This window comes from Balaenoptera physalus (assembly GCF_965194825.1).
Source record: "Balaenoptera physalus genome assembly, chromosome: 13".
NCBI classification, from domain to species: Eukaryota; Metazoa; Chordata; class Mammalia; order Artiodactyla; family Balaenopteridae; genus Balaenoptera; species Balaenoptera physalus.
This window is the reverse complement of record NC_138892.1, coordinates 63358606-63385926: the sequence shown is the minus strand read 5'-3', so window position 1 is coordinate 63385926 and position 27321 is coordinate 63358606. Positions and strand designations below refer to the sequence as shown.

Sequence of the window (27321 nt, the reverse complement as noted above, 5' to 3'; positions counted from 1 at the left end):
GAAATCACTCCTTTGATATGCACCTCAGCTATCTGGGGCCAGTATCCTGTGCTTTCTCATCCTGAGTCTCCTCAGGGTAAACTGTTGGGGCTGGGGGTGGCTTCAGTGGCTGATGGCTTGATGGTCGGCATCCTGTTTCTATCCTGAGTTCCCTCAGGGCTCACCACTGGGGGAGGGGGTGCTGTAGTGTGATGGCTTGATGGCTGCAACATCCTTTGTTTACTGATATGGCAGGCAACATTCTTTCACTCACAGCTCTAAACCTAGATCTGGTAGGGGTAGGCTGAGCAAAGGGGACAGGACTCCAGATCTGGACTTGAAATGGAGGAACAACTGAGCTAGAAGTAGAAACAAGGACGCTTAGGAAAGGAGAGGACCTTTATTGAAAAAAGGCTGAGGAGGAGGGTATGGAAGCCTGTGCTGGGGATGGGGAGCAAATTTTTCTAGCTGGAGGAACTAGTACAGTGTACTAGATGGAGAGAGGATATCAATTATGTAACTTGGGGTGGGACTGCTCAGATTATAACAGTTTCTTCTCTAGGTAGAAGGTCTCCAAATGAGTTACTCCCTGGGACTTCCCTGGTGGCACAGTGGTTAAAAATCCCACCTGCCAACACAGGGGACAGGGGTTCGAGCCCTGGTCCGGGAAGATCTCACGTGCCGCGGAGCAGCTAAGCCCATACGCCACAACCACTGAGCCCGTGCCACAACTACTGAAGCCCACACTCCACACCAAGAGAAGCCACCGCAATGAGAAGCCCGCGCACCGCAACGAAGAGTAGCCCCTGCTCACTGCAACTAGAGAAAGCCTGCATGCAGCAACAAAGACCCAACGCAGCCAAAAATAAATAAATTAATTAATTAAAAAAAAACCAACTTAATCTCTAATGCAGAGAGGACCACATTTAAAAAAAAAAAAAAGAAAGAAAGAAAAGAAAGTTACTCCCTGACATGTTTGAGGGGATAGCTGGAAATTAGGACACTGGGTTTGGAGGAACTGCTTACTCAAGGATTTTATAGTACAGGTAAAATTCCTCAAAAGAAAGGAAGAGGGACAAAATACACTTCCTAAGGACTGGAGAGGGAAGCTGGAGGTCTGAGACAAAATTGGAGGGCCTTCTCTGCTATTGTTTTTCAGGTCATTCCCCCAAAAAGGCATACTGCACTCAGGGTCAACCATGTGACAGGCATTGCTGGGTGTTGGGGAAGCCAAGAATGAATTTTAAAAATGTGATCCCTGACTTCAAGATACTTAATGTCTGGAAGTGAAGATAGGTTGTTAATCAGATGTTTATAATGTTATGTGCTTAATTCATTTCTGGAGATGGATACAAAAATTTCAGGTAATAGGTCATTAGGGTTTATTCTGTTATAACGCTAGCTGTGGGGATGGTCTAGAAGAGGCAAAGTGAAGAAAATGGAAGGACTTGACGTTGGGTGGGGAGAAGTGGGGGCAAGTGGGAGGACTGTGGTGCTGTGGGAACACTGAGGAGAGATGGCGATGACAACAGGTGTGTCACTAGCAGAAGGAGGCCGATACCTGGGTCACTGTCAGGAATCCTCAGCATCCTCAGCAATGCAGCCCAGCCACTGCTTCCTAAGAAACCGTCTTCAGTGCCAATCCCTTGGGAACTGAAATTGGTCGTCACCAAATCATATAGTATTATTAGAGCAGGAAAAATCTTTAGACGTTAACTAGGTAGGGAAACTGAGTAACAGAAAGGGCTGGTGACTTGCCCAAGGTTACCCAGTTCCTCAGTGGTAGAAGTGAGTTGGGAATAAAGGTGTCCTGTCTAGCCCAGCTTCTTTTGGTGTATACACTGTTCTAGAGGCCTCTGCTGACAAAGCAGCCTATAAATTGCGAGACCGGTCTTAGCCAGTTTCTCCTGCTGTAATGTTAACTATCCTGGTACCTCTTGTCTGGTCCTCAGTGATTGCTATGAAAAGCTACTTCTCATCCTCTTAGGCTTCTCCTTTCAGTTCCCTCTTCACTCTATCACAGGCCACTCTAACAGACTGAGCCCTGGCCAGGATAGGACAGAATTATCAGCTTCCCAGTTCTCTGTGGTTTATAGAACCCCGGATCTGGTTGCTTATTTTTGTCCAGCCTTGAAGTGCTGACTCATACTTAGTTTGAGACCACATATTATTTTCCCCTCAACCCTTTCCTTTCTTTGTTCCTTATCTTCTTTTCTCCTTTTTTCTATTCTTTCCTCTCTGTCTCCTTTCTAATTTGTCACTTACGTTGTCTGCTGGCATCTGACCTACCACCTAATCCTGTACTCCTATCTCTAATGTATCCTTGTAGTTGCCATGACTCAGAACCTTGGGGTGAGCCCTGTTCTAGGCACTGAAGGGAGAAAGAAAAGAAGGACAAGCCCACAGTCTACTTGGGAGAGTCAGGGCACGTTTAGTCACTCAGGAACATTTTAAAGCCCTCTGTGCCTTTGTTTGGGAGGAGGGACAGATGGGCAGATTAATGGATGAGTAGGTCCTAACATAATCCAAAAAGGACAATGTAAGACCACTCTCACTTGGCATAGTTTGTGAACTGATAGAGATGGCAGCAAATGGAAGAACGAGCCCAGAAATGTGGTGAAATCCAACTCTGGCCCTATAACTGCATTTCCACTAGAGGACTTGATTACAAATAAAAAGACACAGGGTAATATATATATTCAATTTTATTTGCTTTTCTGTATCTGGCTCAATAGTCTGTTAGAATGGTTTTTCCTTGATGGCCTTAAGTCCTGCTGTGGATCTAAGAATCATCTTGGGAAGGCCGTTGGACACAAGAACATGTTCAGTTGTTGGCAGTGACCTGAAGGAAAAACCGGTTATATCCAGTCAGTAACTTCTGCCCACCTCCTTTCTTTTTCCTTCAGGGCTCCCAGTTGAGTATGGCCCTATACTGGGTTTATGGGGGGGGGCAGGAAGTAGTTCTCAGCTGTGTCAGGACAATTCAATATTATAGGCACATACTCAAGACTTAGTGTCAAGGGCAGACCTTGAACCGGTTGTGAGTCAAGGTTCATGCCACAAGACTCCAGAATGTGTTTGAAGACTGGAGGGTATAGGTGGGATAACTGTGAGCCTCTACCACCAGGTCAGTGTAGGTATAGTCTCACCTAACCCTCAAGCATTGTTTAAGGTGGTAAAACCTCTTGGCAAAGGGTAGAGCAAATTCTCATGATGCCCTTAGAAAGAACTGGTGGAGGAGAAGGTTAGTGCCTCTTCCCTCGCCCAGGAGAGGGAAGCCATTTTCCCCTTGGCTTTGACTTTGGACAGCACTGATATGTACCTGGTTCAGATCTGCTGTTGCCACCACCCACCTTACCCTAAGCAGTAAACAATACAGTGAAGCATTCTTAGTGGGTATGTGAAGTGGAACTCAGGACGGCAACGTTATCGAGTGAAAGTACACTATGGAGGAAGGGAAAGGAGTAAACATTTGAATGCGGTGAGGAAGAGGATGGCTTCCCCTGCTTAACTTTTGCTCCCCACCCCAGCCAGTGCATGGGTCTCCAGGTAACCCTATTTCAAACCATCGTTTGAGAGGACTCACGTTATTTATCCAAGAGATGTAAGCAGAGACCCGAGTGAAGACTGTGGGCTTCCTGGAGACGTTACAGCCCAGGCTGGATACAAAGCTGGTCACACCGTGGACAGTATACTGGCCATTCACCAAGCAATGAAGGGGGCCCCCAGAATCACCCTGTGGAGAGGAGAAGCAGTGTCCTAAAACTCCAGATCTTTTGATCTTTGGGACTTTGTTTCTGCTTACACCCCCCCCCCCCATCTCTGTTTGTACAATCCTGCACTGTTTAAAAGCTCCAATTAAAATCCCCACTTCCTTCATATCCCCTCAATCAAGATGAATCTCCTCTTCCTTTCTAAACAACCATAGCACTTCTTCCTTTCTTTTGTAGCACTTATGTCATGTTCTGCCTTGTATTTTGGTTTCATAATTTGTTTCTACCTCCCACGCTTATCTGTGAGCTTCTTGAGACAGGAACTACATCTTACTGATATTTTCCTCTCCACGATGCTAGCATAGAACTTTGAACATCTTAGGCTCAATAGCTGTTACTGACTTAAATTGAACCTGGGGTGAGGGGATAGGTTGTTCTAATGATTTATTTATCCCCAGCATTCAGACCAACGGGTCTAATTAGACTTAGCCTTTAGACACAGGGTAGGTAGTCAAAACATGTTAAACTAAACTGGCGTAAAGAGAAGAGAAAGTGATGTATTGGGTAGTGGTTACATGCTCAGGTTTAGAATCAGACAAACCGGAGTTTACAGACCGTGACCTTGACACTCGTTTCCTTACTCAGTTCCCAGAATGTCAGTTCTGTGATTCCAGACATAAAATTGGAAGATATTTCTTTGGAGAATCTGACCAGCACAAGAGGGAAGATCTAAAGATACTAACATTGGAAGTCCCCCAATGAAACGGCCTAGCCAGATCCCCTGACAAAGCAGTTCACTATAGATGAACCCCACCTAAGGCTCAGAGCTACCTATCAGCTCTTCACTGTCCCACTCTGAAATGAGAGCATATGGTCAAGGATGACCAAACATCTAAAGAAAGCCTCAATATAAAAATAAAGATCAAGGGGCTTCCCTGGTGGCGCAGTGGTTAAGAATCGCCTGCCAATGCAGGGGACACAGGTTCGAGCCCTGGTCCGGGAAGATCCCACGTGCCGCAGTGCAACTAAGCCCATGCGCCACAACTACTCAGCCTGCGCTCTAGAGCCCGCGAGCCACAACTACTGAAGCCCACACGCCTAGAGCCCGTGCTCCGCAGTAAGAGAAGCCACCGCAATGAGAAGCCCGCGCACCGCAACAATGAGTAGCCCCCGCTCACGGCAACTAGAGAAAGCCCGCGCGCAGCAACAAAGACCCAATAAAAATAAAATAAATAAATTTAAAAATTAATTAATTAATTAATTAAAACCTCCTTATTAAGAAAAAAAAAGATCAAAACAAAGAGAAAGAAATAAAAAATGAAGGCAACCAAGATTATGCAGGGAGAAGAATATAAACAACAAAACTATGATTAATATTACATCCATGATACAAGAACAGCAAGCTATTAGAGCATTCAAAAAACAAAAAGAGCCTTTGGAAATTATGAATATGATAGTAGAAATGAAAGATTGGGTTAGGAGATAAAGCAGACAAAATATATAGAGAGAAAATATGAAAATAAGAGGACCAATTTAGGAGGTAGATGTGTGAATAATGGAAATTCTAGAAAGAGAAAATAAAAATGAAGGGGAGGAAATGATCAATAAATAAACATTTTCAGAAGCGAAGGTCTGGAGTTTCCAGAGTGAAAAAACCCACTAAGTGTCCCTCAAAATGAATGCACATAGACCCATACCAAGACACAGAACACTAGGGTCAAGAGAAGATAAAATAGGTCACTTAAAAATTAGTGGAGAGTTTGGGGCTGAACTGGTGATAAATTGAGTATACATTATGCAAATTTAAAAAGACAATTATTAACCCCAGGGCAAACAAAATTATGCAGGAAATAGCATTTTACATAATCATAATAAATACTAAATGTTAATTTAACCAAAATTATTTGGGGAGGTTGGGGGTGCAGATAGAAAAGTTCATGCTGGGGGCAAGTATATATCTGTAAAAGGAAGAGAGGTTGCACATCTTGCATAATGCCTGAGCTGAAAAATTAAGTGGCAATATAAGTATATGCTTTTAGAGAGGTGGAAGTAGACACTGAAAGAAATCAGCTGAAGAGTTGAAAGTGGTCCCCTCTAGGGAGGGAGAACTTGAGGTGGTGGAAGGAACACTATGACTGTTCTTTCCCACTATTAAGCCTCATAGTTTTATTGGCCACCTTAAGCAGTTTAATACACATACCTTCAATAAAAATTAAACTTCAATAAAAATTAAAACTTAAAACAAGAAGAACTAGGGAAAGAAACCAAAAGTTCAAATTGGGGATAATTCTTTTAAAAAGGAAATAGCTGTACCCCATCCCAACTATGTTTAGGGAAAGAAGATGCTTCCTTTAGATTATTGTACTCAATACAAAACAAAACAGTTTAAATATCTTCCATCCAAATTCTAATAGGGGTTTGCTAGTATTTCTAAGCTAGAGGAATGGAAGGTAATTGAATTGTATATCATACGATTTTCTTATGCTAATTGACCTGAAAAGAAACAAAGACTGTAGCGATGGAGGGTGTGGCTGAGGATTTTAGGGCAGAAGGAAGAGGTGGGAAAGAGCTCAGTGGGAGACGGTGGCTTGAGGTGAGAGGAGGGGCTTAGTGAATCCACTCTGAGGAGAAGGGCTGGGACCCAGAAATCTGAAAGCCCAGGAAACAAAGACACAATATTTGGGAAATTCCAGTGGGAAGGCGACACAATCGCCTCAGAGAATTGCCTATCTGGAGTGGCAGCCAGAAGAAAAGTACTCTAGTTTTTCAGAGTTCAAGGCCTTGAGAGACAGCAGAGGAAAGTGAATTAAACTCCGAAAGGTTAAACCTTAAGAGGTTATAGGTGAAGGTGGCTGGTGAGGACCTGTAAGAGCTTGACTTATGTGTTCATCTTTTTATCTTTGCCCCAACTTGCAGGTAGGGTTCCCAGGATATAGGACTTTTAAGTTTTGACACTGGTGTGGACAAAAAAATGTCGCCTGCCACGTTAGTAAACAAAGAATTTTGCCTTCCATTCTGGGAAACAACGAATGTTGCCCGCCATCAAGCCACCAGCCACTGCAGCCACCCTCCACATCCTGAGGGGATTTCAGGATGGAGAAAAATGATACTGGCCCTAGATAGTTACGATGCATATCAAAGGAATGATTTCTGTAAGCCCAGACTCTTGCATCTTCCCATACACAGAAAAACACTAAAATCATTCACGTGAAATGTCTGTTTCTTCTTATTAGCAGTAATCTTTGATGGTTGTCTCCATGGTTTTTTTTCAGCAAAAACTCCAATATATCCTGGCTCCTCCCTTAGAATAGTTGCTCAGAGCTAAGAGGCTGTCTTCCGGACTATAGTCCTTAGTAAGATCACGGAATAAAACATAATTCTCAACTTTTAGGCTGTGCGGTTTTGTTTTGTTTTCAGTTGACACTGGGGAAGTCCTGGGAAAATTGGGAGGAGTTGCTCACTTTACTTCCATAGTTCTAAGTGCTCACAAAAAAACCCTTTAGGGACTTCCCTGGCGCTCCAGTGCTTGGGACTTAGCTTCCCGGTGCGGGGGTGCGGGGGGGGGGGTGCGGGGGCGGGGGCTGGGGTGTGGGTTCGATCCCTGGCTGGGGAGCCAGGACCTCACATGCCCTGCGGCCAAAGGGCCAAAACATAAAACAAAAGCAATATTGTAACAAACTCAGTGATGACTTTAAAAATGGTCCACATCAAAAAAACATAAAAAATCTTTAAAACAAACACACAAAAAACCCTTTAATCTTTGATTCTACTATTTCAGCCAACCTATCAGCCTCCTTCTGGTTTCTCTTCCTTCTCCACCTAGCTTGGAGTTTGCATTTGATCTGCAATCTTGTCTTTATGTCCCAATAATGCATGAAAACCCAGCCCTGGATTAATCCATTCCCTACAACTAGATCTTTGAATGGAGTGAATCATATATCCATTGTGATTATTGCATGGTCTCCAACCTCAGCCTATCAGTAACATCATGGAGGCCAGTCTTTCTAAACCCATTCACCTTAATTAATCCAGACGCAAACAACCCTTGTCCCTTCATTTTCAGCATTTAATCTGACTCCTAGTTCATGAGTAAATAGAAGCAAGATGGCAGAACACCCGCCAACTTCCAGCTACCCAGCCTGCACTCTCCTTCATGTTCATGCACATTTTTGTGTCCCTATTCTGTTCAAGGCCAGCTCCACCTGTGCTCTTGCTTCATCTCTTCCTTCTCGTCCGGGATCTTGTGTCATCCATTTTTTCCCTCTCTCCAACTCTGCAGGATCCTTTCCTCTCTGCCCAGAAACACACTCAATTTTCTTCCCTCTTAAAAGATCCACCCCCTCCATGACTGTCATCCTCCTTAAAGCTACCAGACTTTTAAAATTCCTCACTTTCATCCAAGATTCTTGAAAGAGTATTCTACATTCTTTGCTACCTTCCTTCCTTTCTTTCTTTCGTTCCTTTAAATTGGAGTATAATTGCTTTACAATGATGTGCTAGTTTCCGCTATACAACGAAGTGAGTCAGCTATATGTATACATATATCCCTCCCTCTTGGACCTCCCTCCCCCGCCTCCATCCCACCCATCTAGGTCATCACAGAGCACCGGGTTGAGCTCCCTGTGCTATACAGCAGGTTCCCACTAGCTATCTATTTTACACATGGTAGTGTATTTCTGTCAAACCTAATCTACCAATTCATCCCACCCGCCCCTTCCCTGCCCCCGCCCCATGTCCACACGTCTGCATCTCTATTCCTGCTCTGCACATAGGTTCATCTGTACCATTTTTCTAGATTCCACATATATGTGTTAATATACGATATTTGTTTTTCTCTTTCTGACTTACTTCACCCTGTATGACAGAGTCTAGGTCCATCCACATCTCTACAAATGACCCAGTGTTGCCTCTTCATTCCTTAGCCTTCAGTCAAGCTTCTGCCCTCACCACTCCACTGAAACTGTTCTAGCCGTAGTTACCAGTGACCCGCCAACTGCCAAAGTAGCCACTTTCAGTTATCCACCATGGCTCCTGGCTGCAATGTATACTATGTGATGACCTATCAGTATTTCCTGAGATTTTATAAAACCTTTATTTACTATGCTTTTCTCTTACCTCTTTTTTAGATCCTTACGGGTCCTTTGTCCTCCACTTAATCTCTGAAGCACTCAAATATTTATGTTATCACAGTTCTTCCCCCCAACTCACTGTTTGTTTGTTTGTTTTTTCTCATTCTACCACTTTTCCCTGGGGGAGGTGGGGATGGGGGGTGGGGGACTTTGAGGGATCTCATTTCCTGTTAAGCTTATCTCTAGCCTAGCTTTCTCCTTCAGGCTCCACTCTCTTTATATATAGTTTCTTACCAGTTAACTATAACTGAATGTCCCACTGGGATCTCAGACTCAATTTGTCAGACTCAACCTTCCCTCCAAAATCCTATAAATATTGTCTCATAGAGGCAACAAACACCTCCCCCAAATCACTGAAATCAGATGCCTGGAAGTCATTCCTGATCCTCCTGCCTCCTCTCCACTGCCCTAATTCGGGCCCTCAGATTTCTTTTTTTTTTTTTTTTAAAGTACTGTTCAAACTACTTTTTTTTTTTTTTTTAATTATTTATTTATTTATTTATGGCTGTGTTGGTCTTCATTTCTGTGTGAGGGCTTTCTCTAGTTGCGGCAAGCAGGGGCCACTCTTCATCGCGGTGCGCGGGCCTCTCCCTATGGCGGCCTCTCTTGTTGCGGAGCACAGGCTCCAGACGCGCAGGCTCAGTAATTGTGGCTCACGGGCCCAGTTGCTCCGTGGCATGTGGGATCTTCCCAGACCAGGGCTCGAACCCGTGTGCCCTGCATTAGCAGGCAGATTCTCAACCACTGCGCCACCAGGGAAGCCCGGGCCCTCAGATTTCTTGCCTAGATAATTGCAATAGTCTCCTAAGCAGTCTCCCTGCTAATTTTGCTCTCTTCAAAAACATGCTTACCTTGTCATCAGAGAGTGCTTCTAAAAGGCAAATCTGGGGCTTCCCTGGTGGTGCAGTGGTTGGGAGTCTGCCTGCCAATGCAGGGGACATGGGTTCGAGCCCTGGTCTGGGAGGATCCCACATGCGGTGGAGCAACTAGGCCCGTGAGCCACAGTTACTGAGCCTGCGCATCTGGAGCCTGTGCTCCGCAACAAGAGAGGCCGCGATAGTGAGAGGCCCGTGCACTGCGATGAAGAGTGGCCCCCGCTTGCCGCAACTAGAGGAAGCCCTCGCACAGAAACGAAGACCCAACACAGCCAAATAAATAAATAAATAAATAAATAAAAGGCAAATCTGATCATGCTGTTCTCCTGTTTAGAACTCTTCAGTGGCTTCCCAGTGCCTAAGATAAAGGTTCATGTCCCCAAGCATGACATCTGAAGGCCTAAGTCATGTGGCTCCTACCTGTCTCTAGTGTCATCTCCTGACATCCCCTAGTATGGTAGTAGTTTATGTTCTAGCCCAGAGGTCAGCAAACTTTTTCTGTAAAGAGCCAAAAAGTAAATATACCTCAGGCTTTGCAGGCCAGTCTCTCTTGCAACTGTTCAACTCCACGAAAGCAGCCATAAACAATATGTAATGAACAAGTAAGGCTGTGTTCCAATAAAAGTTCTTTTTAACGAACACTGAAATTTCATATTTTTCATGTGCCATGACATATTATTCCTTTCTTAATTTTTTCCCAACCATTAAAAAATGTGAAAAACATTCTTAGCTCACGGACCATGCGAAAACAGGCAGCAAGCTGGGCTTGGAGGCTGTGGGCCCTGACCTCTGCTCTAACGGTAGGGAATGCCCTATAATTCTCTATGTGGTCTAGCTTCTTGGGCCATGCCTTTCTTTATGTTCCCTCTCTCTGAATATCTTTTCCTCTTTTTTTGCCTGGCTTTCTCCTATTTAAGCTTTATGACTCAGTACAAACTCTAGTTTCTCAGGGAAGGCAAGTCTTTTCCGACACCAACAGGTAGAGGTAAGTACCTATCTTTTGGACTCCCATATCACCCTATGCATATTTTTGTTATAACACTTAACCACATTGTATTACAATGTTCTGTCCTATGTCTGCTCTTCCCATTCCTCCACCAGACACTGTGTTTATCTTTGTATCTTTTGTATCTTTAATACAAAGATGAATCAAACACAGTGCCTAGTATTTAGCAGATGATCAAGAATATTTGTTGAACTGCATTAAGAAATCTGCAAACTTATGGTCACCAGGGGATAAGGGTGGGGGAGGGATAAATTGGGAGATTGGGATTGACATATACACACTACTATATATAAAATAGATAACTAATAAGAACCTGCTGTATAGCACAGGGAACTCTACTCAATACTCTGTAATGGCTTATATGGGAAAAGAATCTTAAAAAATAAAAAAAAGAGAGTGGATAAATGTATATGTATAAGTGATTCACTTTGCTGTACACCTGAAACTAACACAACATTGTAAATCAACTATACTCCAATAAAAATTTAAAAAAAAGAGAAATCTGTGAGATGATGTATTGTTGATTGATCTTGTCTAAATAGGAGATGATTTATATATATATAATTATATATACTATTATAAAACTATTTTGTGCACTTTCCCCTACCATATTCACCTGTATACATTCTGCTATCAATAATATCGGGTCAAAAGTGTGGTGGTGGAGGAGCTATAAGAAAAATTGGGGTTGATGGGAGGGGAGCTACCTTATACACAATTACAACCACCACTCCAGGCCTAGCCCCATGGCAGCCATTAAAAATCTAGGGCACAGGGGCTTCCCTGGTGGCGCAGTGGTTAAGAATCTGCCTGCCAGTGCAGGGGACACAGGTTCGAGCCCTGGTCCGGGAAGATGCCACATGCCACAGAGCAACTAAGCCCGTGCGCCACAACTACTGAAGCCCGCGCGTATTCCGCAACAAGAGAAGCCCGTGCACTACAAGAAGAGTAGCCTCCACTTGCTGCAACTAGAGAAAGCCCACGCACAGCAACAAAGACCCAACGCAACCAAAAATAAATAAAAATAAAAAAGATAAATTTATGAAAAAGAAATCTAGGGCACAAATAACTTCTAAAGAACACTCACATATACCAACACACAAATGTTGGGCCACATACAAACTTTTGAGGTGGGGGAAGGCAACAGGCAAGATGAATTTTAAGGTTCCTTTCAACTTGGAGATTCTGTGAATATAAACTTAGTAGCACAGAATCATTCTCCTTCAGATGCTAGAATAGAAAGTTTAGTCTGTACATAGGGGTGGGAGTAGGTGTGAAATAGGTGAGTAGAAGGTGGGGGATGGGAAACAGAGAGGGGAGGGACCTGGGGTGAGACTTCTGACGCTTCCCGCCTGTGTTCACCTGGCATCCAGAGCGAACTCCGTCTCCTCCAGCGCACACCATGGTTTTCTTCACGGTGGAGCCCCAGTAAGAGGACCTGGAGCAGGTGGCGTAGTCCACGGTGGGCAGGTAAGCCTGCTGCAGGGTCTGGGCCAGCTGCCCATTGGCTGAACAGGACACACAGCATTGGAGGTCAGCCCCAGACGCTATCCAGGGAAAAAATAACTTCCACACCCGACCAAACCTTCCCAAGCTCTGATGAAAGCTGAAGTCGGGGCAAGTTCCTTTTCTCTGCCCATTGCATGTCATAGATCCTCCTTTTGTCTCTCTTTATATAAAAGCTACAGGCACCTTCCTTTAAGGCGTCATCCTTGACTACTCTTCCCAGGTTCCAAACCACTAATCCTATGCCGGCTTTTTTTTTTTTAAATCTCATGGATACCTTAATTAAGTAACTAGAATGGTCTTATTTGTTAATAACTTATCTGTCCTGCTTCCTCCTCACACTGTAAACCCTGTGAAGCAGAACTGGGACTATGGACCCTTGTTTCCATTTCTTAAGAGCTTTCCTTTATCTGCATTTTTTGACTTTTCAAAGCCTTTGCACATGAATTACTTCTTTGGATACTTACAACAATCCTTTCATGTTATATATAGATCAGGAAATTGAACTACAATGACATTGAGTGAACTGGGAGCAGAGCTGGATTAGAAGCATGTCTCTCTCAGTCCCAGTTTCCCCAGTAGACTGGCTGCTCCTAGCAAGGCCTTGCCTCTCCTCCAGAGCTCAGATCCTGCCTGATGGCTGACAGCCTTCTGTGCCAGGCCTGCTGTCTCTGCCCTTGTTAACTATCTCTGCGCATAGCCTCTCCCACCTTTCCATGTCATCTAATGACTTTTCCTTCCAGAAATCTTCCCATGATTGACCGGAAGAAGCTGAAGCCTCCTCTGCCTCGACTTCTCTGTACCTGCAGCCACCCCTGGCTCATTCACTCCAACCCACTGTCTATGAAGGTAGCGTGATGGTGTAATGACCAGCAAAGCAGAAGCCAGGATACCTGCGTTCTGGCCCCAGATAACTAGTTACTAACTAGTCATGTGATTTTTTTTTTTTTTTTTAATATATATTTATTTGGCTGTGCCGGGTCTCACTTGCAGCACACGGGATCTTTGTTGCCGCATGCAGGATCTTCTTTGTGGCATGTGGCATCTTTTAGTTGCAGCATGCAGGCTCTTAGTTGTGCCATGCCCGATCTATGTTCCCTGACCAGGAATTGAACTTGGCCCCCTGCAATGGGAGCGTGGAGTCTTAACCGCTGGACCACCAGGGAAGTCCCTGGTCATGTGATCTTGAACAAGGTCTTTAATTTCTTTGGGCCTCAGTTTCCTTATGTATAAAATGAGAGGCTGGTAACAAAATACTCTCTGAGGTAAGGTGTCTATCTTTTTTTTTTTTTTTTTGGTTATAAAAATCTGAGAATCTCTGACTTGACTATTCCATGGCTTGTTCTTAGCTTGTTTTTATGAACCAGTTATTTTATCTCTGGTTCCTGGTCTTTGGCTCTGAACACCTAGGACCACAGAAAAAGTTCCCCAGAAGCTCAGCTACATAATCAGGATCCATGTGGTGGATGGTGCCAATGTAGGCGACTTACTCTTGGTCCTGCCCCAACCTGTGATGTAGCAGGGGCTGTTGTTAGCCAGGATGGTTCCCTCCTTTGGCAGAACACCCAGCTGGACATAGCCGTTGAGGGTAACGTTCCGGGCCAGGCGCAGCAGGGCGATGTCATAGCTGCGGGAGGAAAGGAGACCGCTCTCTTGCAGGACCAGGCCTTCCTTTAAGTCAGCATAGGGACAAGCCCTCCCTAAGCCTTGTGTGACCATGGAATTGGAAACCAATGACTTCGAAGAAGGAGGGGACTGACTCACCAAGACTCAAATTTGAGGAACTACGCATTTGGATTGTAGGATATTCTACGTTTAACAGCAGCCCCTGCTGGTGAGGTCTCAGCATTGTCGCCTAGCTCTGGTCTGCAGCCCAGGGGGAGTGGAGCTCGCTTCTTTCAGTTGTGAATGGGGACTCAGAAAGGAGCAGAGTGCTTTGATCTTCGTAGCGGAGAAGAGTTCTCAAAGGAGAAAGATGTCAAATGCTCTGCAGAAATATCTGAATTACTTGAACCCACGCTATAGAATTGGCTACCATCTTAACTACTTCCTTTCCAAAAGTTTACAGCTCAGTCTTGCAGGAGTTTTCTCATTGTGAGATTCATTTTAAGAAATCTACTTTTGCTGATGGAGTCTATTCCATAAAATGAATAATGACTAACAATAAAAACGGGAACATTAAACTCTGCAGAGAAGGAGATTCAGGGGATCCAATCGTGCAAACCAGCATAGATCAAACAAATCCCCAAAGATCTTCATACATTCTCAAGTCCTCCAACATCTTAATTCTCAAAGTCCTCCTGGATGAATGTGAAGGAAGCCAAGACCCCGTGGCTGGCCAGTCAGCCCTCCACCTCCCAGCCCCAGGCCAGCCCCGCCTTGCCCCTACCCTGCAGCCACATTATTGCTGTTCCAGTAGGGATGCACCACGATCCTCTGCACTCTCATGTACTGCTCGGTGCCATCGTTCTGGCTCAGGTTGTGGTCTCCAACCACCACACGGAAGCTCATTCGGCTGGAGGGAGAGAGGGAAGCCCTGAGTGATCCTTCTTCTTCCCCTCTTAGAGAAAAGTTGGGAAGCCATCTTACATCTTATCTTTAGGACAGGAACCCATCTGATCTGGCCCAGGCAGTGGAAGGATGGAAGACCCAGGAAGATAAGGAAGTAACCAACCCTCTCATCCCCAATTTGCTAACCTGTGGAAGTGACAAAAACTACCATCAACTTCATTTTCCCAATTTACTAAGCTAAACATCAGAGGCTGAATATCTCATAACTTGGGAGAGGTGTGGTGAGCATAAATGAAATAATGGCTCTCAGCCCATAGAGGGATTTCGAGGGACATATAAACTTCTAGACCAGTAGCAGTAGTCCTTTTGTTTTTAAAATTGTTTGGCCACACCACATGGCATGCGGGATCTGTCATACAGAGTGAAGTAAGTCAGAAAGAGAAAAACAAATACAGTATGCTAACACATATATATGGAATCTAAGGAAAAAAAAAAAAAAAGGTCATGAAGAACCTAGTGGCAAGACGGGAATAAAGACAGAGACCTACTAGAGAACGGACTTGAGGATATGGGGAGGGGGAAGGGTAAGATGTGACAAAGTGAGAGAGTGGCATGGACATATACACACTACCAAACGTAAAATAGAGAGCTAGTGGGAAGCAACCGCATAGCACAGGGAGATCAGCTCTGTGCTTTGTGACCACCTAGAGGAGTGGGATAGGGAGGGCGGGAGGGAGGGAGATGCAAGAGGGAAGAGATATGGGAACATATGTATATGTATAACTGATTCACTTTGTTATAAAGCAGAAACTAACACACCATTGTAAAGCAATTATACTCCAATAAAGATTTAAAAAAAAAAAAAGAAAAAAATTTTTTTGGCCACACCACATGGCATGCGGGATCTTATTCCCTGCTGACCAGGGATTGAACCCGTGCCCCCTGCATTGGAAGCGTGGAGCCTTAACCACTGGAAGTCCTAGACCAGTAGTTCTTAAAGCATGGTCCCTGGACCAGCAGCATCGATATAACCTGGAAACTTGTTAGAAATGCAGATTATCAGGCCTCAACCTGGACCTTCCTGTCAGAAACTCTATTGGGTGGGGCCCAGCAATCTGTGCCTTGCAGGTGATTCTGATACATGCTCAAATTTAAGAACCATTGCTCACGATAAATATGAAAAAATGGTTACGAGTCAGGCGTTGACTAGACACTTAAATATTTACCTACTTAATTCTCACAATAATTCTACCAAGTAGGTAGAGATAAGAGAGTGAGAGCTTAGAGAGCTAAGTAAGCCATCCAAGTTCACAGAGCTAGAAGAAGCTGGGACAGGAGGTGAACCTGAGTTTGCCTGACATCATAGTTTGTACTTTCCATTATATCCTACTACCTCCCCGCAGGCCCCCAAACACCTCCTTAAAGCCTTGCCCTGAGTGGTCAAAGATACATATGCCTCCAGAAGGACCAGACTCTTCCCCTCCCAGGGGCTCAGAAAAGCTGGTCTTTGTTTTTCTCACTTGTCCACACAGTGAGCAGCTGTCATCACCCAGTTCCGTCTGATGAGGGTCCCTCCACAGGTGTGAAACCAGGAACCTCCAGACTGGTACTGGAGGGAAATCTAGATGGGGAGAGAAGAAAAGAGGGATAAGTTGGTGTTTCTTGAAAGGCATTGACCCAAGCCACGTGTTACCTCCTTAAACTCCTGCCATACCTCAAAACAGCCTCCAACTTTCTGGGCTAGAGATGGTGAATTGTTTTCATTTGACCTGTTGCTATTGATTGGTTGGTAGTGGCTACCTGGAGTAGTGGTGAGAAGGGGCGTGTAGATGCCCCTGGGAACAGCAGAAAAGAGTGCTCCGTCGTTTGGTGACGTTTGCTGTGTACATGGAAGGGGGAGTAAAGACATACACACACAGTGCATTCAGCCTCCTTACCCTATATTATTGCAAAGGGCCAGGAACCCAGCTCCTTCTACCTCCGTTCCCTCTTGGGAAGGAAATGTAGCCATGGAATTGCTCCATCACCTAAGCCACAAACTTAGGTCCCCAGAACTCCCCTCCGAAGTTTTTAAGATACACCCTGTCCCCTCACCCCAGCAGGTACTTAGAAACACCACTGGAGTATTCATTTTTATCAGTTCACGCCTCCTCCTTCATTGCTTCATATTGCACAATAGCTCTACCCCTGAAAATTGGGGCACAAACTTTTGTAAATTGAATTTAATTCTAATCGCAGTGATTCCTCCCAAAGTATGGCTATTCACCAGTTAATTTGCCAGTTTTACACTTTTAGAATTGCTTAAATCACAGCCTAGCTGCCCTATTTTGAAAGTGGAAACTCTTTAAATAGCCAAATGAGCAACGTGCTCCATCTGGGGGCAGAGGTGTGTTTGCATGTGTGACACGCACTGCGTGGAGTGCGGTGTGTGTGTGTGTGTGTGTGTGTGTGTGTGTGTGAAGATGTGTAGAGTCTGAGGTGTGGGTCTGGCACACAGTCTTGCTAGTGTGGCACAAGTGGTATTGCTGGGAGTGTAAATGTGGTTTGTGTTTGGGTGTGTGCCTGGGAGAGTGAGTGTGATTGGTGTTTAAATCCTTTCCTCCAAGCCTTTTGCATTGAGAAAAAAACTCCTAAGCCTGGTCCCATTCATCTTTTAAAGCTAGAATCCAGGCGGTTGGAGAGCTTCCTGTTGATAAGGATATACACAAACATACATAATATTGCATATCAGGACACGGGCAACTCTTATTTCGTCGGCAGTCTGGGGCTGTGAAGGAACACCCACCTGAGAGGGCCAAGAATTCCTCCGGGCCTGAGTCCCTCCAACTACCCGGGCGTTGGTTTCTGGAAAGTCCTGGGCACTATGTCCTTTGTGGGGCAGAAGAAAAGTGAGTGATGACTAAGCGTGGGGTCAGCTCAGGGTGGGAGGGCGGGTGGCAGTTGTGCTTCGTCTGCAAACTCACAGTTCCTCCCTAGCGAATGAGGGGCCCAGCTGTGAGTTCTCTGAGCCCCTTTTGAAAGCAGATAAGTCTAAGTGCCTTCTGCTTTTCTGCTTCCCCTGCGTGTCCCCAGAACTTTGGCATGCTATGAAGGACCGATCTCACACTGCCGCGCCAGGCCCCAGAGGCTCCTCATGGCCTCAGCCTTGCTTAGGGTCACCCCTTGGCCTGAGGTGACTCCCCGCTCCCTACCCCCCACCCCTGACCCCACCCTCAACCTCCCACACACAGTGCTTTGGCGGGATTCTCCAGGGGGCAGGGACAGCAGTGCACATGCCACCAGGTGCCCGCTGAGGATGTCTTCCTGTCAGTGGGGTTGGTGGGGGAGCCCAGGGCTCTGGAAGAGGCTTCTCTCTGCTTCATGGCCCAGGGACCTTTCAACCAGAGGCCCCCGACCTTTTCTATCATGGGCTCCAGAAGAATAAAGTTTTTGCTAGACTCACAGGCAGAGTCTCCTTCCCATCCTGGGATAGAGAGCAGACCTGGGCTTAAGGAAAGCTTTCCAACCCTCCTGCTCAATCTCCCTCCCTCCAGAACTCCAGCCAGATGACCCACTTACCATAAAGGACCAGCGTGGTGAACACCAGCAAGCGCAGCATGTTGCCAGCAAGTAGACCACTGCCCCCTTGCCACGAACCAAGCCCTCTTTATGCTCCTCTTATCAGCAGCTTTGCTGACCTTCCTGTCAACTGGCAGGGCTGGCAGTGGAAGGCAGGGAAAATCACAGGTGATATGGAAACACAAATGAAAAGATTTCTTTTCACGTAAAAGAATTTATCTATGAACAAAGACAGAACAAGGTCAGGGCTGAATTAATCATTTCTTTCAGTTGAAAAGCATCCAACAAAGTCTTTTTCAGAAATAAGATGGAATAGCACAGCGAGATCAGCTCAGTGTTTTGTGACCACCTAGAGGGGTGCGATAGGGAGGGTGGGAGGGAGGGAGATGCAAGAGGGAAGAGATATGGGAACATATGTATATGTATAACTGATTCACTTTGTTATAAAGCAGAAACTAACACACCATTGTAAAGCAATTATACTCCAATAAAGATGTTAAAAAAAAAATTAAAAAAAAATGAAATAAGATGGAGAACCAGGACTGGCATTTCCCTTGGGATGCTCCGCTTGCTCGTAGCCTGCCACCGTCTCACTGCCCTTGGGGGGCACTGTAAGTGCAGAGACCTACCCTGTGCACCAGGGGGTGGAGGCATGGGGGGCTGGAGGAGGGAAGTGTGCAAGGAGAGCAAGAAGAAGGAAGAGACAGCAAAGAGGGAAATGGCACGTGCCCCCAGGACGCAGACACTGGTGTAAATGCAAGGAGACAAAAGCAGAGTAGATGCAGTGGAGAGAATTCTGATGGAAGAGGGTACTAGTGAAACCGTGCACCGCAGATTGGGACTTGAACCCATGCGGCTGGGACTCGAACCTGGCCAAAACCCACAGTCTGCCAACTGAGATCACACACCTGGTTTCAGGACTTAATGAAGCTCAGGTTCTTGATGTCTCATCGCAGAAAGAATTCAGTGAGAGACAAAGTGATAGGTAAGAAGTGGATTTATTTAGGGAGAAACACACTCCACAGACAGAGCGTGGGCCATCTCAGAAGGCGAGAAAGGCACCAGAGTATGGGGTTGTCAGTTTTTATAGGGATGGGTAATTTCATAGGCTACTGAGTGGGAGGAGTATTCCAGCTATTTTAGGAAAGGGAAGGGATTTCCAGGAATTGGGCCACCACCCACTGTTTGATCCTTATTGTCGGTCTTGGAACTGTCATGGCACCTGTGGGTGTGTCATTTAGCTTGATGTGTTACAATGAGCATATCCTGAGGCTCAGGGTCTAGTGGAAGTCGACTTGTCTGCCGTCTTGGACCCATTTGGTTCTAATAAGTTTATGTCGTGTCCTCGGGCTACGTCATTCTTTCAAAGGTTGTGCCCTGCCCCTTTCCCTCCTGTTTCACTAGGAAACAGGTTTGGGGAGACTCATCTGGCGAGCAGATAAAAGAGAGCTCCCAGAGAAGGAGAGTGTCGGTGAGAAGAGGGAGCCCTCAGGATAGGGAGCTAGTCTGCGTGCTATGAGGGTGGAGGGCAGGAGAGCAGGAGTTGCAGGGCAGGAGTGTCTTGCAGGAGACGAGAGGCTCTGGCTGTCGGAGTCAGGAGAGGGGGACGGAGGGAGGTGCCGCGTGCCTTGCGGTGGGCAGAGAACTTTGGGTTGGGAGGTCCCAGAGCGAGGACTGTGGGTGGAGCTGCGACTTAGGCTGAGAGAAGCCAGGAAGCCCCGGGGGAGGCAGGAACGTCTGCCAGTCCCCCTGGGGGCTTTTGTTGCCTAGACACTCCAGAATTCAAGTTTCATGCCTGCGGGTGTGGGAGAGGCCTGGAAAAGGCTGAGGAAGGAGTTCTGTACAGACGGTCACTTTTTCAGGTCCTTGAGCTGTGGGGGTGGGGTGGGGGGGATGGGTGGGAATTGCACTAAGGGCTCCCTCTCCAGCCCCAGCCCCAGCATTCTAACCCAAAGGAGACCCCGGCGGGGTGGGGGGGGGGGGAAAGGGTTGAGCTGACTGGGGAATCCGGGCCTCCTTTGTCATTCTCCTCCCACACACCCTCCCCGCCCCCCCCGCCCCCACCCCCCCCCACCCCCCCCCACCCCCCGCCTCCTCTGGAGAATAGGGAGACAGCCCTAGCCCCCAGGATCAGGAGTCCAAGGGGAGGCTCAAGGGCCTCTTAAAGGTTACCCCTCCACATCACATACTCCGAAGTGAGCCCTTGAGCGCAGGGTCAATATCACATCCATCGCTGTACCCTTGGCGAAGCCTAATCTGTATTTGCTTAAAAACCAAACTGTTTAGGACTGCACTTAATGCTCCCAAGCCATTGCCTAACCTACACACCCAGCCTCATCTCCCACACTGGTCAGACTCTTTTCCTCGTCTTAGGGTGAGGTGTAGAGGAGGGCTTTGGCTTTCATTCTGAGGCACTGCATATTTTTCAAAAGGAATGTGTCCTTTTGAAATAAACACGGGCGCAAAAATAAATGTACAAGGATGTGGGTTCTAGTATAGTCTGTCCCCAAACTTCGTGTAGTTTGTCATAAAGTTTGTCACAAAATTGGGAAAAACCCAAGTATTCATCAATAGGGGAAGATTAGAGAAATTGGGTTTAATCATATTAAGGAATACTATCCAGCTTTTTTTAAAAAATAAATTTACTTATTTGCTTTTATTTTTGGCTGCACTGGGTCTTCGTTGCTGCGCGCGGGCTTTCTCTAGTTGTGGCGAGCGGGGGCTGCTCTTCGTTGCAGTGCGTGGGTTTCTCATTGCGGTGGCTTCTCTTGTTGAGGAGCATGGGCTCTAGGCGCGCGGGCTTCAGTAGTTGTGGCTCGCGGGCTCTAGAGCGCAGGCTCAGTAGTCGTGGCGCACAGGCTTTGTTGCTGCGCGGCATGTGGGATCTTCCCGGACCAGGGATCGAACCACCAGGGCTTCACCACCAAGGAAGCCCAATACTATCCAGCTTTTAAAAAGAATGAGTTAGACTTAAATGACCTGACATGAAAAGATGTCCTTGGTGTATTAAATGAAGACATCAAGTTTCAAACATATGGTACCGTGTGTGTGTGTGTGTGTGTGTGTGTGTGTGTGTGTGTGTGTATTTATATATGTATTATGTATATTCATAGAAAAAGGGTATAGAAGGTTTATACCTAGAAATTATTACTTTTCTAGAAGTTATTACTTCTAGAGAATGAATCAATAGGTATGGCAGCGTCGTGAGGATCAATTTCACTTTTTCTTTTTTTGTAATTTTTCGGCCATATCTCATGGCTTGCAGGATCTCAGTTCCCCAACCAGGGATCGAACCCGTGTCCCCTGCATTGGAAGTGAGGAGTCTTAACCGCTGGACTGCCAGGGAAGTCCCTTATTTTTGTAATTAAAAATAAGAATATATTCTGGGACATTTATCTATTTTTGGCAATGGCGCCAATACTCTTCAAGTGGGAAATAGATCCCCAGAGGAGACGAACCATTCAGTGCTAAGGGGAGAGAGGTTCCTGGAGCCAGGAGATAGTAGCACAGGGCTAGTTAGCATCAAGATTTTAAGCAGGACTTGGGTGTCCCTGGTGGCACAGTGGTTAAAAATCCACCTGCCAATGCAGGGGACACGGGTTCGAGCCCTAGGTCCGGGAAGATCCCACATGCCGCGGAGCAACTAAGCCCGTGCGCCACAACTACTGAGCCCGCGAGCGACAACTCCTGAAGCCTGCACACCTAGAGCCCGTGCTCTGCGATGAGAAGCCACTGCAATGAGAAGCCCGCACACCGCAACGAAGAGTAGCCCCCGCTCGCCACAACTAGAGAAGGCCCGCGCGCAGCAACAACGATGCAGCCAAAAGTAAATAAATAAAGAAGATTGTAAGCAGGACTGAAGGTTTTAGGTTAGCCTGAGAATGGTCGGAGGGGTGGATTTTAACAGTGCAGGTGTGGGGTTGGGGCAAGGCCAGCCTCGGCTAAGGGGAGGCCAGGAAGCTGGTTGCCCGAGTCCTCCCACCGCCCTGTTCGTGCCTTCTCCCTCTTCTTGAGCCCCTCTCTTCCCTAGTCCGCCCTTCACCCCCAAACCTGCTGCATCCCTCAGTCCCTGTGGGTTACCCTTAGCTGACCGCCCTTGCGAGATGCTCTGCCGTTGTGTGGTCGAGGTGAGGAAACTGAGCACCACAGCAGGGCACCTCAGTTGGGCGTGCATCGTAAGATCGGGCTGGAGAGCTGTTGAGTGATGTTATAGAGTATGAGGGATATTAGGATAAACGGCAAACAAACAGTGCCTGATAAATGTTTGGATGTTTAATGCAGCCAAGAGTAGGGCTAAGATTGGAGTTAAGGACTAAGGCTCCCTAGGATTTACCGGACTTATTAGCGTGGCATTCAAAGCCTTTTCAATCGGGCCCCAAGCCACTGTTCTACAGGGCCAACTAACCCAGTAAGCACAGCAGGTACAGTGCCTGAGGCCCACAATACTTTTTAGGCCCACAAAAATGTTTCAGTTTCTTTTAAAATCAGAATACAATCATCCTGGATTATATTCGTGGTTATATCAATGCAGTTGTAAAACATACTCTTTTAACACTTTTTTAATGAAGGCACAAGTGCCTAGGGCTCATGAAAGCCATAGTGTGGTCCTGATCTTCTAGCTTCTACATTCACTGCGCCCTCACCCTGAAGTCCTCTTGGTTCCCTGCATCCACTTGCACTGTTGTCCCTCTGTGACTTTTCTCACACTTGAGATCTTTGCTAACTGAGCTCTTCCTACCTGAGGATCCATCCTTTGAGGTCTAAGGTCAAATGTCACCAACTTTGTGAGGCTTCCCTAAATGGAAGGAATTGTTCTAATTCATGTAGCACATCTCTGAACATCTCCGGGCTTGGCATGACTTGCTTGCATCTCTGTTTTCCCAGCTGAAGTGTAAGTTCCATGGGGGAAGAGCCTTATTATTTCCTCATGTCTACATGTGCTTGACACAGTGTGTAGGCTAGATTGGGGGCCACAGGATATTTGGAGACGAGACAGTGGCTGTGACAGAACTTTTCAGATGTGTGTGATCCTTCACAGCTTGAATCAACTGATCCTCCAAACGGATCAGCTAAGGGGCATTGCAGGGGAGGAGGAACCCAATTGCAAACTTCCTTTACCAATGCCATAAAACCTTTATTTCCACTGGGATCTCATGTGCGATTCTCTTCTCTTTCTGGGAAAGAGCTTTTCCCTTTCCCCACTCCAGGACACGTCCTGGCCACTCTCTCCTCTCCCTTTGGCTGGGCTACCCCATGGGACCTAGGAGACTTCCTGCGGCGGGGAGTTGCGTGGGAAGCAGAGGCAGCTGTGGTCCCACGGCACCCTCATGTGGTGCTGTCCAAGATGACAGCCTGCTACTCAAAGTAGGAAGCCCTCCAAGAAGGAATGAGAGTCCTCTGGGCAGCTGGGCTCTCTACTTCAGGCAAAGCAGCCATGCGTGGTGGGGTCCAACTTGCTTGGGGAAGAGCTGACACGCACGGCAGGTCTGCTCTGCGCGGGGAGTTCACGCGAGACCCGCAGACAAGGCCAGTCAACGCAGTCATGCTCCACACTACCTGCTGTCCCGGCTTCCTCAGACTTCCCAGGGCTCTTGTTAGCCTTATCTGGGTCCTAGCCTCAGGGCTGCCAATATGTGGTTGTGTGGCCTGGGGCAAATAACTTCACTTACCTGGCCTTGGTTTCATAATATGAAAATGATAGGGTTGGACTAAAACGATGATTTTCAAACTGTGCTTGCAGACTTTTAGAAAAGTTCAGGGGCTGGTGGGCAATGCCCTCACCCACCCTCATTTTCATCCATGGCTATTTTGCTTCTGAATTACATTATACATGGAGCACTGAAAAAAGGTTCTGGGACTTAAACCTGAGAATCACTGGCTCCACAAGCTTTCTTTCAAAACGAACATCCCAGGATTCCTAAATGTGGTCTCCCTCACAGCTACCTGGCTGCACTGCTCTAGGCTTTATGGAGACCAGCCAGCCAGAAATGATCAGACCGGAGGGAAGAGAGAGTGGGGAGCTGATGGCTAGTTGCCTAGTGTTCTTGTGGTGTGGTGGGAGGAGCCCAGGTTCAGGATACAGGCCAGCTCCTTTATTTCTCTCTGCCTCAGCTTTCTGGTCTATAAAATGGGCACGGTGGTTCCTGTCTTTCTCACAGGACTATGGTGCAGATGAAATAAGATAAAGGATTCCTGTCAAGGAGCTTCAGGTAATGTTAGCAAGGGAGACTCTTAGACCTCTAATCCCTCTGGTAGAATATACTGTTTCACTGGATTCTGTGGGTGTTCTAGATGACCAGGGATTCAGGACGTGGCTGCAGAGATACTTTTCTTGAATTCAGCATTGCTGCCCTGGGCTCTAGCCCAGCTGCCTCCTCTGCTTTGGAAGTCTGTTTCTAGGGCAGAAGGAAAGCTCTAGGTCACATATTATGTGTTCTAACAGTCTCTTCCACCAACGTGGAAGAAAGAAAATGGGCCCAATGTTGTTGCAAGGAGTAGGAAGGTCCTGCCTTGATTTGCATCGGGTTTGAAATCCATCTTTAAGGCCGACAGGGAACTGATGATCAGGTTCTCAAACATCAGGTTCCCCCAGATCCTGTTTCCTGAGAGGCTTGTGGGATCTCCCACAGGGGGGTGATCCAGGGCCTAGATGAAGAGCCAGTGCTGGTGGGGATCACTGGGATTGCAGGTGGCCATGGCTGGCTTTTTGTCCTTGGATGTCAGGCAGGTACCAGATCCTGAGTTCCTGATGAGTTGATCCTAAAAAGATGACACGGCAAAGGGTCAACCCGGGCCTCAGACCTCTGACAGTGCTACTAGGGGGCAATGAAATAGGGGTCAGTAGACAAAAGGCAAAGGAAACCCAATGAGGCACAGAGAGGGCACTTCCAAATTCCTTTCCTTGGATGCCAGATACTCTGATGGGATGCATACCTGAGTTTCCACCTGTGCATGGTACCCATTCTCCACCCCCAGCTTTAGCATGAATGGCTGGAACAGAGGAAGGCAGGACCATGGGCTAACTGAAAAAGGGTTTCAGGACCGCCCCCCGCCCCCCTCCAGATGGCCAGTCTCAAAGACCTGGGCCACTACCCACACCTTCTGCCTTTGATCATGTTCAGACTCCTCCCTTCCCTGTAGCCCCAAGGCTAGGCTCCTCTTTCCCTAAGCCAAGGACCGGGGATTGGGGTGGAGTGGGGTGTGGAGGCTCATTGGGGGCTGCTAGTTTGGGCCCAATCCTGTAGAAGTTACATCATTTATCCCGAGACAGTGTGGTGTAATGGAAAGAACCCATGCTTTCCAGCCAGATTTATCTAGATCAGAACCCCAGGCCTACCATTTACTAGTGAAGGGTCTTGGGCCAGTCACAAACTTGCTGAGCTTCAGCTGGCCCATCTCTAGTGACGGGGACACCACTTACTTAGGCAGAGCCTCTGGAAGATTAACCAAACCAATGTATGTGAGTGCATAGCCTTGTGCCCGGCACACAGAGGCCAGGCAGGAACCACAAGTGACTCTTCATCTACTTGTGTTCAGCCTAAAAATACATGAGCTATGACAGAGCTGGTCCTGGATCATAACCCCGACCCCATCTTTATATCAATCAGAACCAGCCATCACCAAACCTTACTTAAGCCCTGAGGACCCTGCCTGTGACCAAGCCCACATTCTCCATACTTTCTATTGTACATTGTCCGGATCCACCCTGTAGTATCTCAGGCAGAAGAAGATGCAGAAGGAAGGGAGGGGGCAGTTGTGGTCTCAGGTTCCTGATTCTGAGCTTTCTGGGCAGCTGACTCACCTGGATGAATTCCCATTCCTCATCCTCGGGCACTTGGCTATTCTTGCCAGTGAAGTGGCAGCCCCTAAGGCCCAGAGTGCCAGCACTGGCATATAGACACAGCTGCTTCGCAATGTTGTGGCGAAGGTCCCTCTGGGTTGTGTATTCAAAGTACTAAAACACAAGATAAGAGGAGGTCCTGAGGGGCAGGCAGAGAGTTTGCCCATCACCTTCCAAAGCCAACTGCCTTGAGATGCCAACCACAGATGGCCTCCTGGGGAGGAAAGTGAGTAGTTGCTAAGACTTCAGTAATTCACGTGCCACCGCATCTGGGTGATACTGGAATGATAGATAATAGTTACTAAATATTTTTTCTTTAGTTAAAAACTTAACTTAGGGACTTCCCTGGCGGTCCAGTGGTCAGGACTCCACGCTCCCACTGCAGGGGGCACGGGTTCTATCCCTGGTCGGGGAACTAAGATCCTGCATGCTGTAAGCCATGACCAAAAAAAAAAAAAAGGGTTAAAAAAAAAATTAGCCTCATTTAAGGCATTACTGGTGAAATCATGTGCTAGTTCTTCTTTTGCTAATAGATTACTATTGAAAAAATGTTCATCAGTGTACCACCTAAAGTCACCGTGCAGGCCAAGTGGTACAGGAAACTGCTCCAGAATGACGTTGTCTTCATTCGCACATCCTGTTGGCATGCTGTTCGGTGGCCCATGCTACTCCTTTCCTTGTTTCAGCTCTGTTTCAAGTGCCTCTTACTTACCAAATGCTGGGCATTCAGGGTAGATTGAGGGGCTGGGTCCAGGGAGGTTATTAGTTATTCCTCAGGGAAGAGCTGGGCATTGTAGGGCATGGGGGAAATTCCCAGGATGCCAGGTAGCTGTGAGATGTCAGTAGGTGGTTGTTTTGGGGTCACTGATGGGTGCTGGGATCATAGTGGTAGCTTCTGGGCAGGGAAGGCATTGAAGATAGAAGTTGAGTGTAGCTGAGGGAAAGTGCTCAGAAACTTTCCACAGTCACCCTAAAGCATCACTCAGCAGCTGGTATCCTCCAGGAAGCCTCTTCTGATGAACAATCCTCCCCTCCCGGGGTGGGGGGTGTGGGAAAAAAAAAAACCCCAAACCAAAAAACAATCCTCTCCCCCCAGCCCCTCTCTAGCAGCCAGCACTGCTGCCCACTCCTCTCTGGATACCCCTGATCCACACTTAAGACCTTGTCTGTCGGTATCATGCGTTTCCCCTCAGACTGGGAGCTT

General features: G+C 46.9%; 2 protein-coding genes across 6 annotated transcripts in view; both read right to left on the bottom strand.

The window, feature by feature from the left end:
- Positions 1-915: 915 nt before the first annotated feature.
- On the bottom strand, positions 916-26941 carry CELA1 (chymotrypsin like elastase 1). The gene is made up of 8 exons (XM_082421458.1): positions 26830-26941; positions 18278-18496; positions 17505-17587; positions 16240-16340; positions 14598-14723; positions 13699-13835; positions 12065-12210; positions 916-3715 (listed from the first exon to the last, which is right to left on the bottom strand). The coding sequence occupies exons 2-8, from the start codon at positions 18315-18317 to the stop codon at positions 3392-3394; spliced, it is 957 nt and encodes a 318-aa protein (XP_082277584.1). The 5' UTR covers positions 18318-18496; positions 26830-26941; the 3' UTR covers positions 916-3391.
- Positions 23391-27321, bottom strand: part of GALNT6 (polypeptide N-acetylgalactosaminyltransferase 6) — a 34666-nt gene continuing 30735 nt past the window's right edge. For 3 of the 5 annotated variants that reach the window (XM_082421371.1, XM_082421369.1, XM_082421370.1), the window contains 2 exons: positions 26079-26231; positions 23391-25036 (listed from right to left, as the gene is read on the bottom strand). In XM_082421371.1, coding sequence (XP_082277497.1) covers positions 24923-25036; positions 26079-26231 — 267 coding nt within the window. In that variant the 3' untranslated portion in view covers positions 23391-24922. Of the gene's footprint in view, positions 25037-26078; positions 26232-26900; positions 27013-27321 lie in introns of those variants that run through there. The other 2 variants (XM_082421372.1, XM_082421373.1) reach the window with 2 other exon arrangements.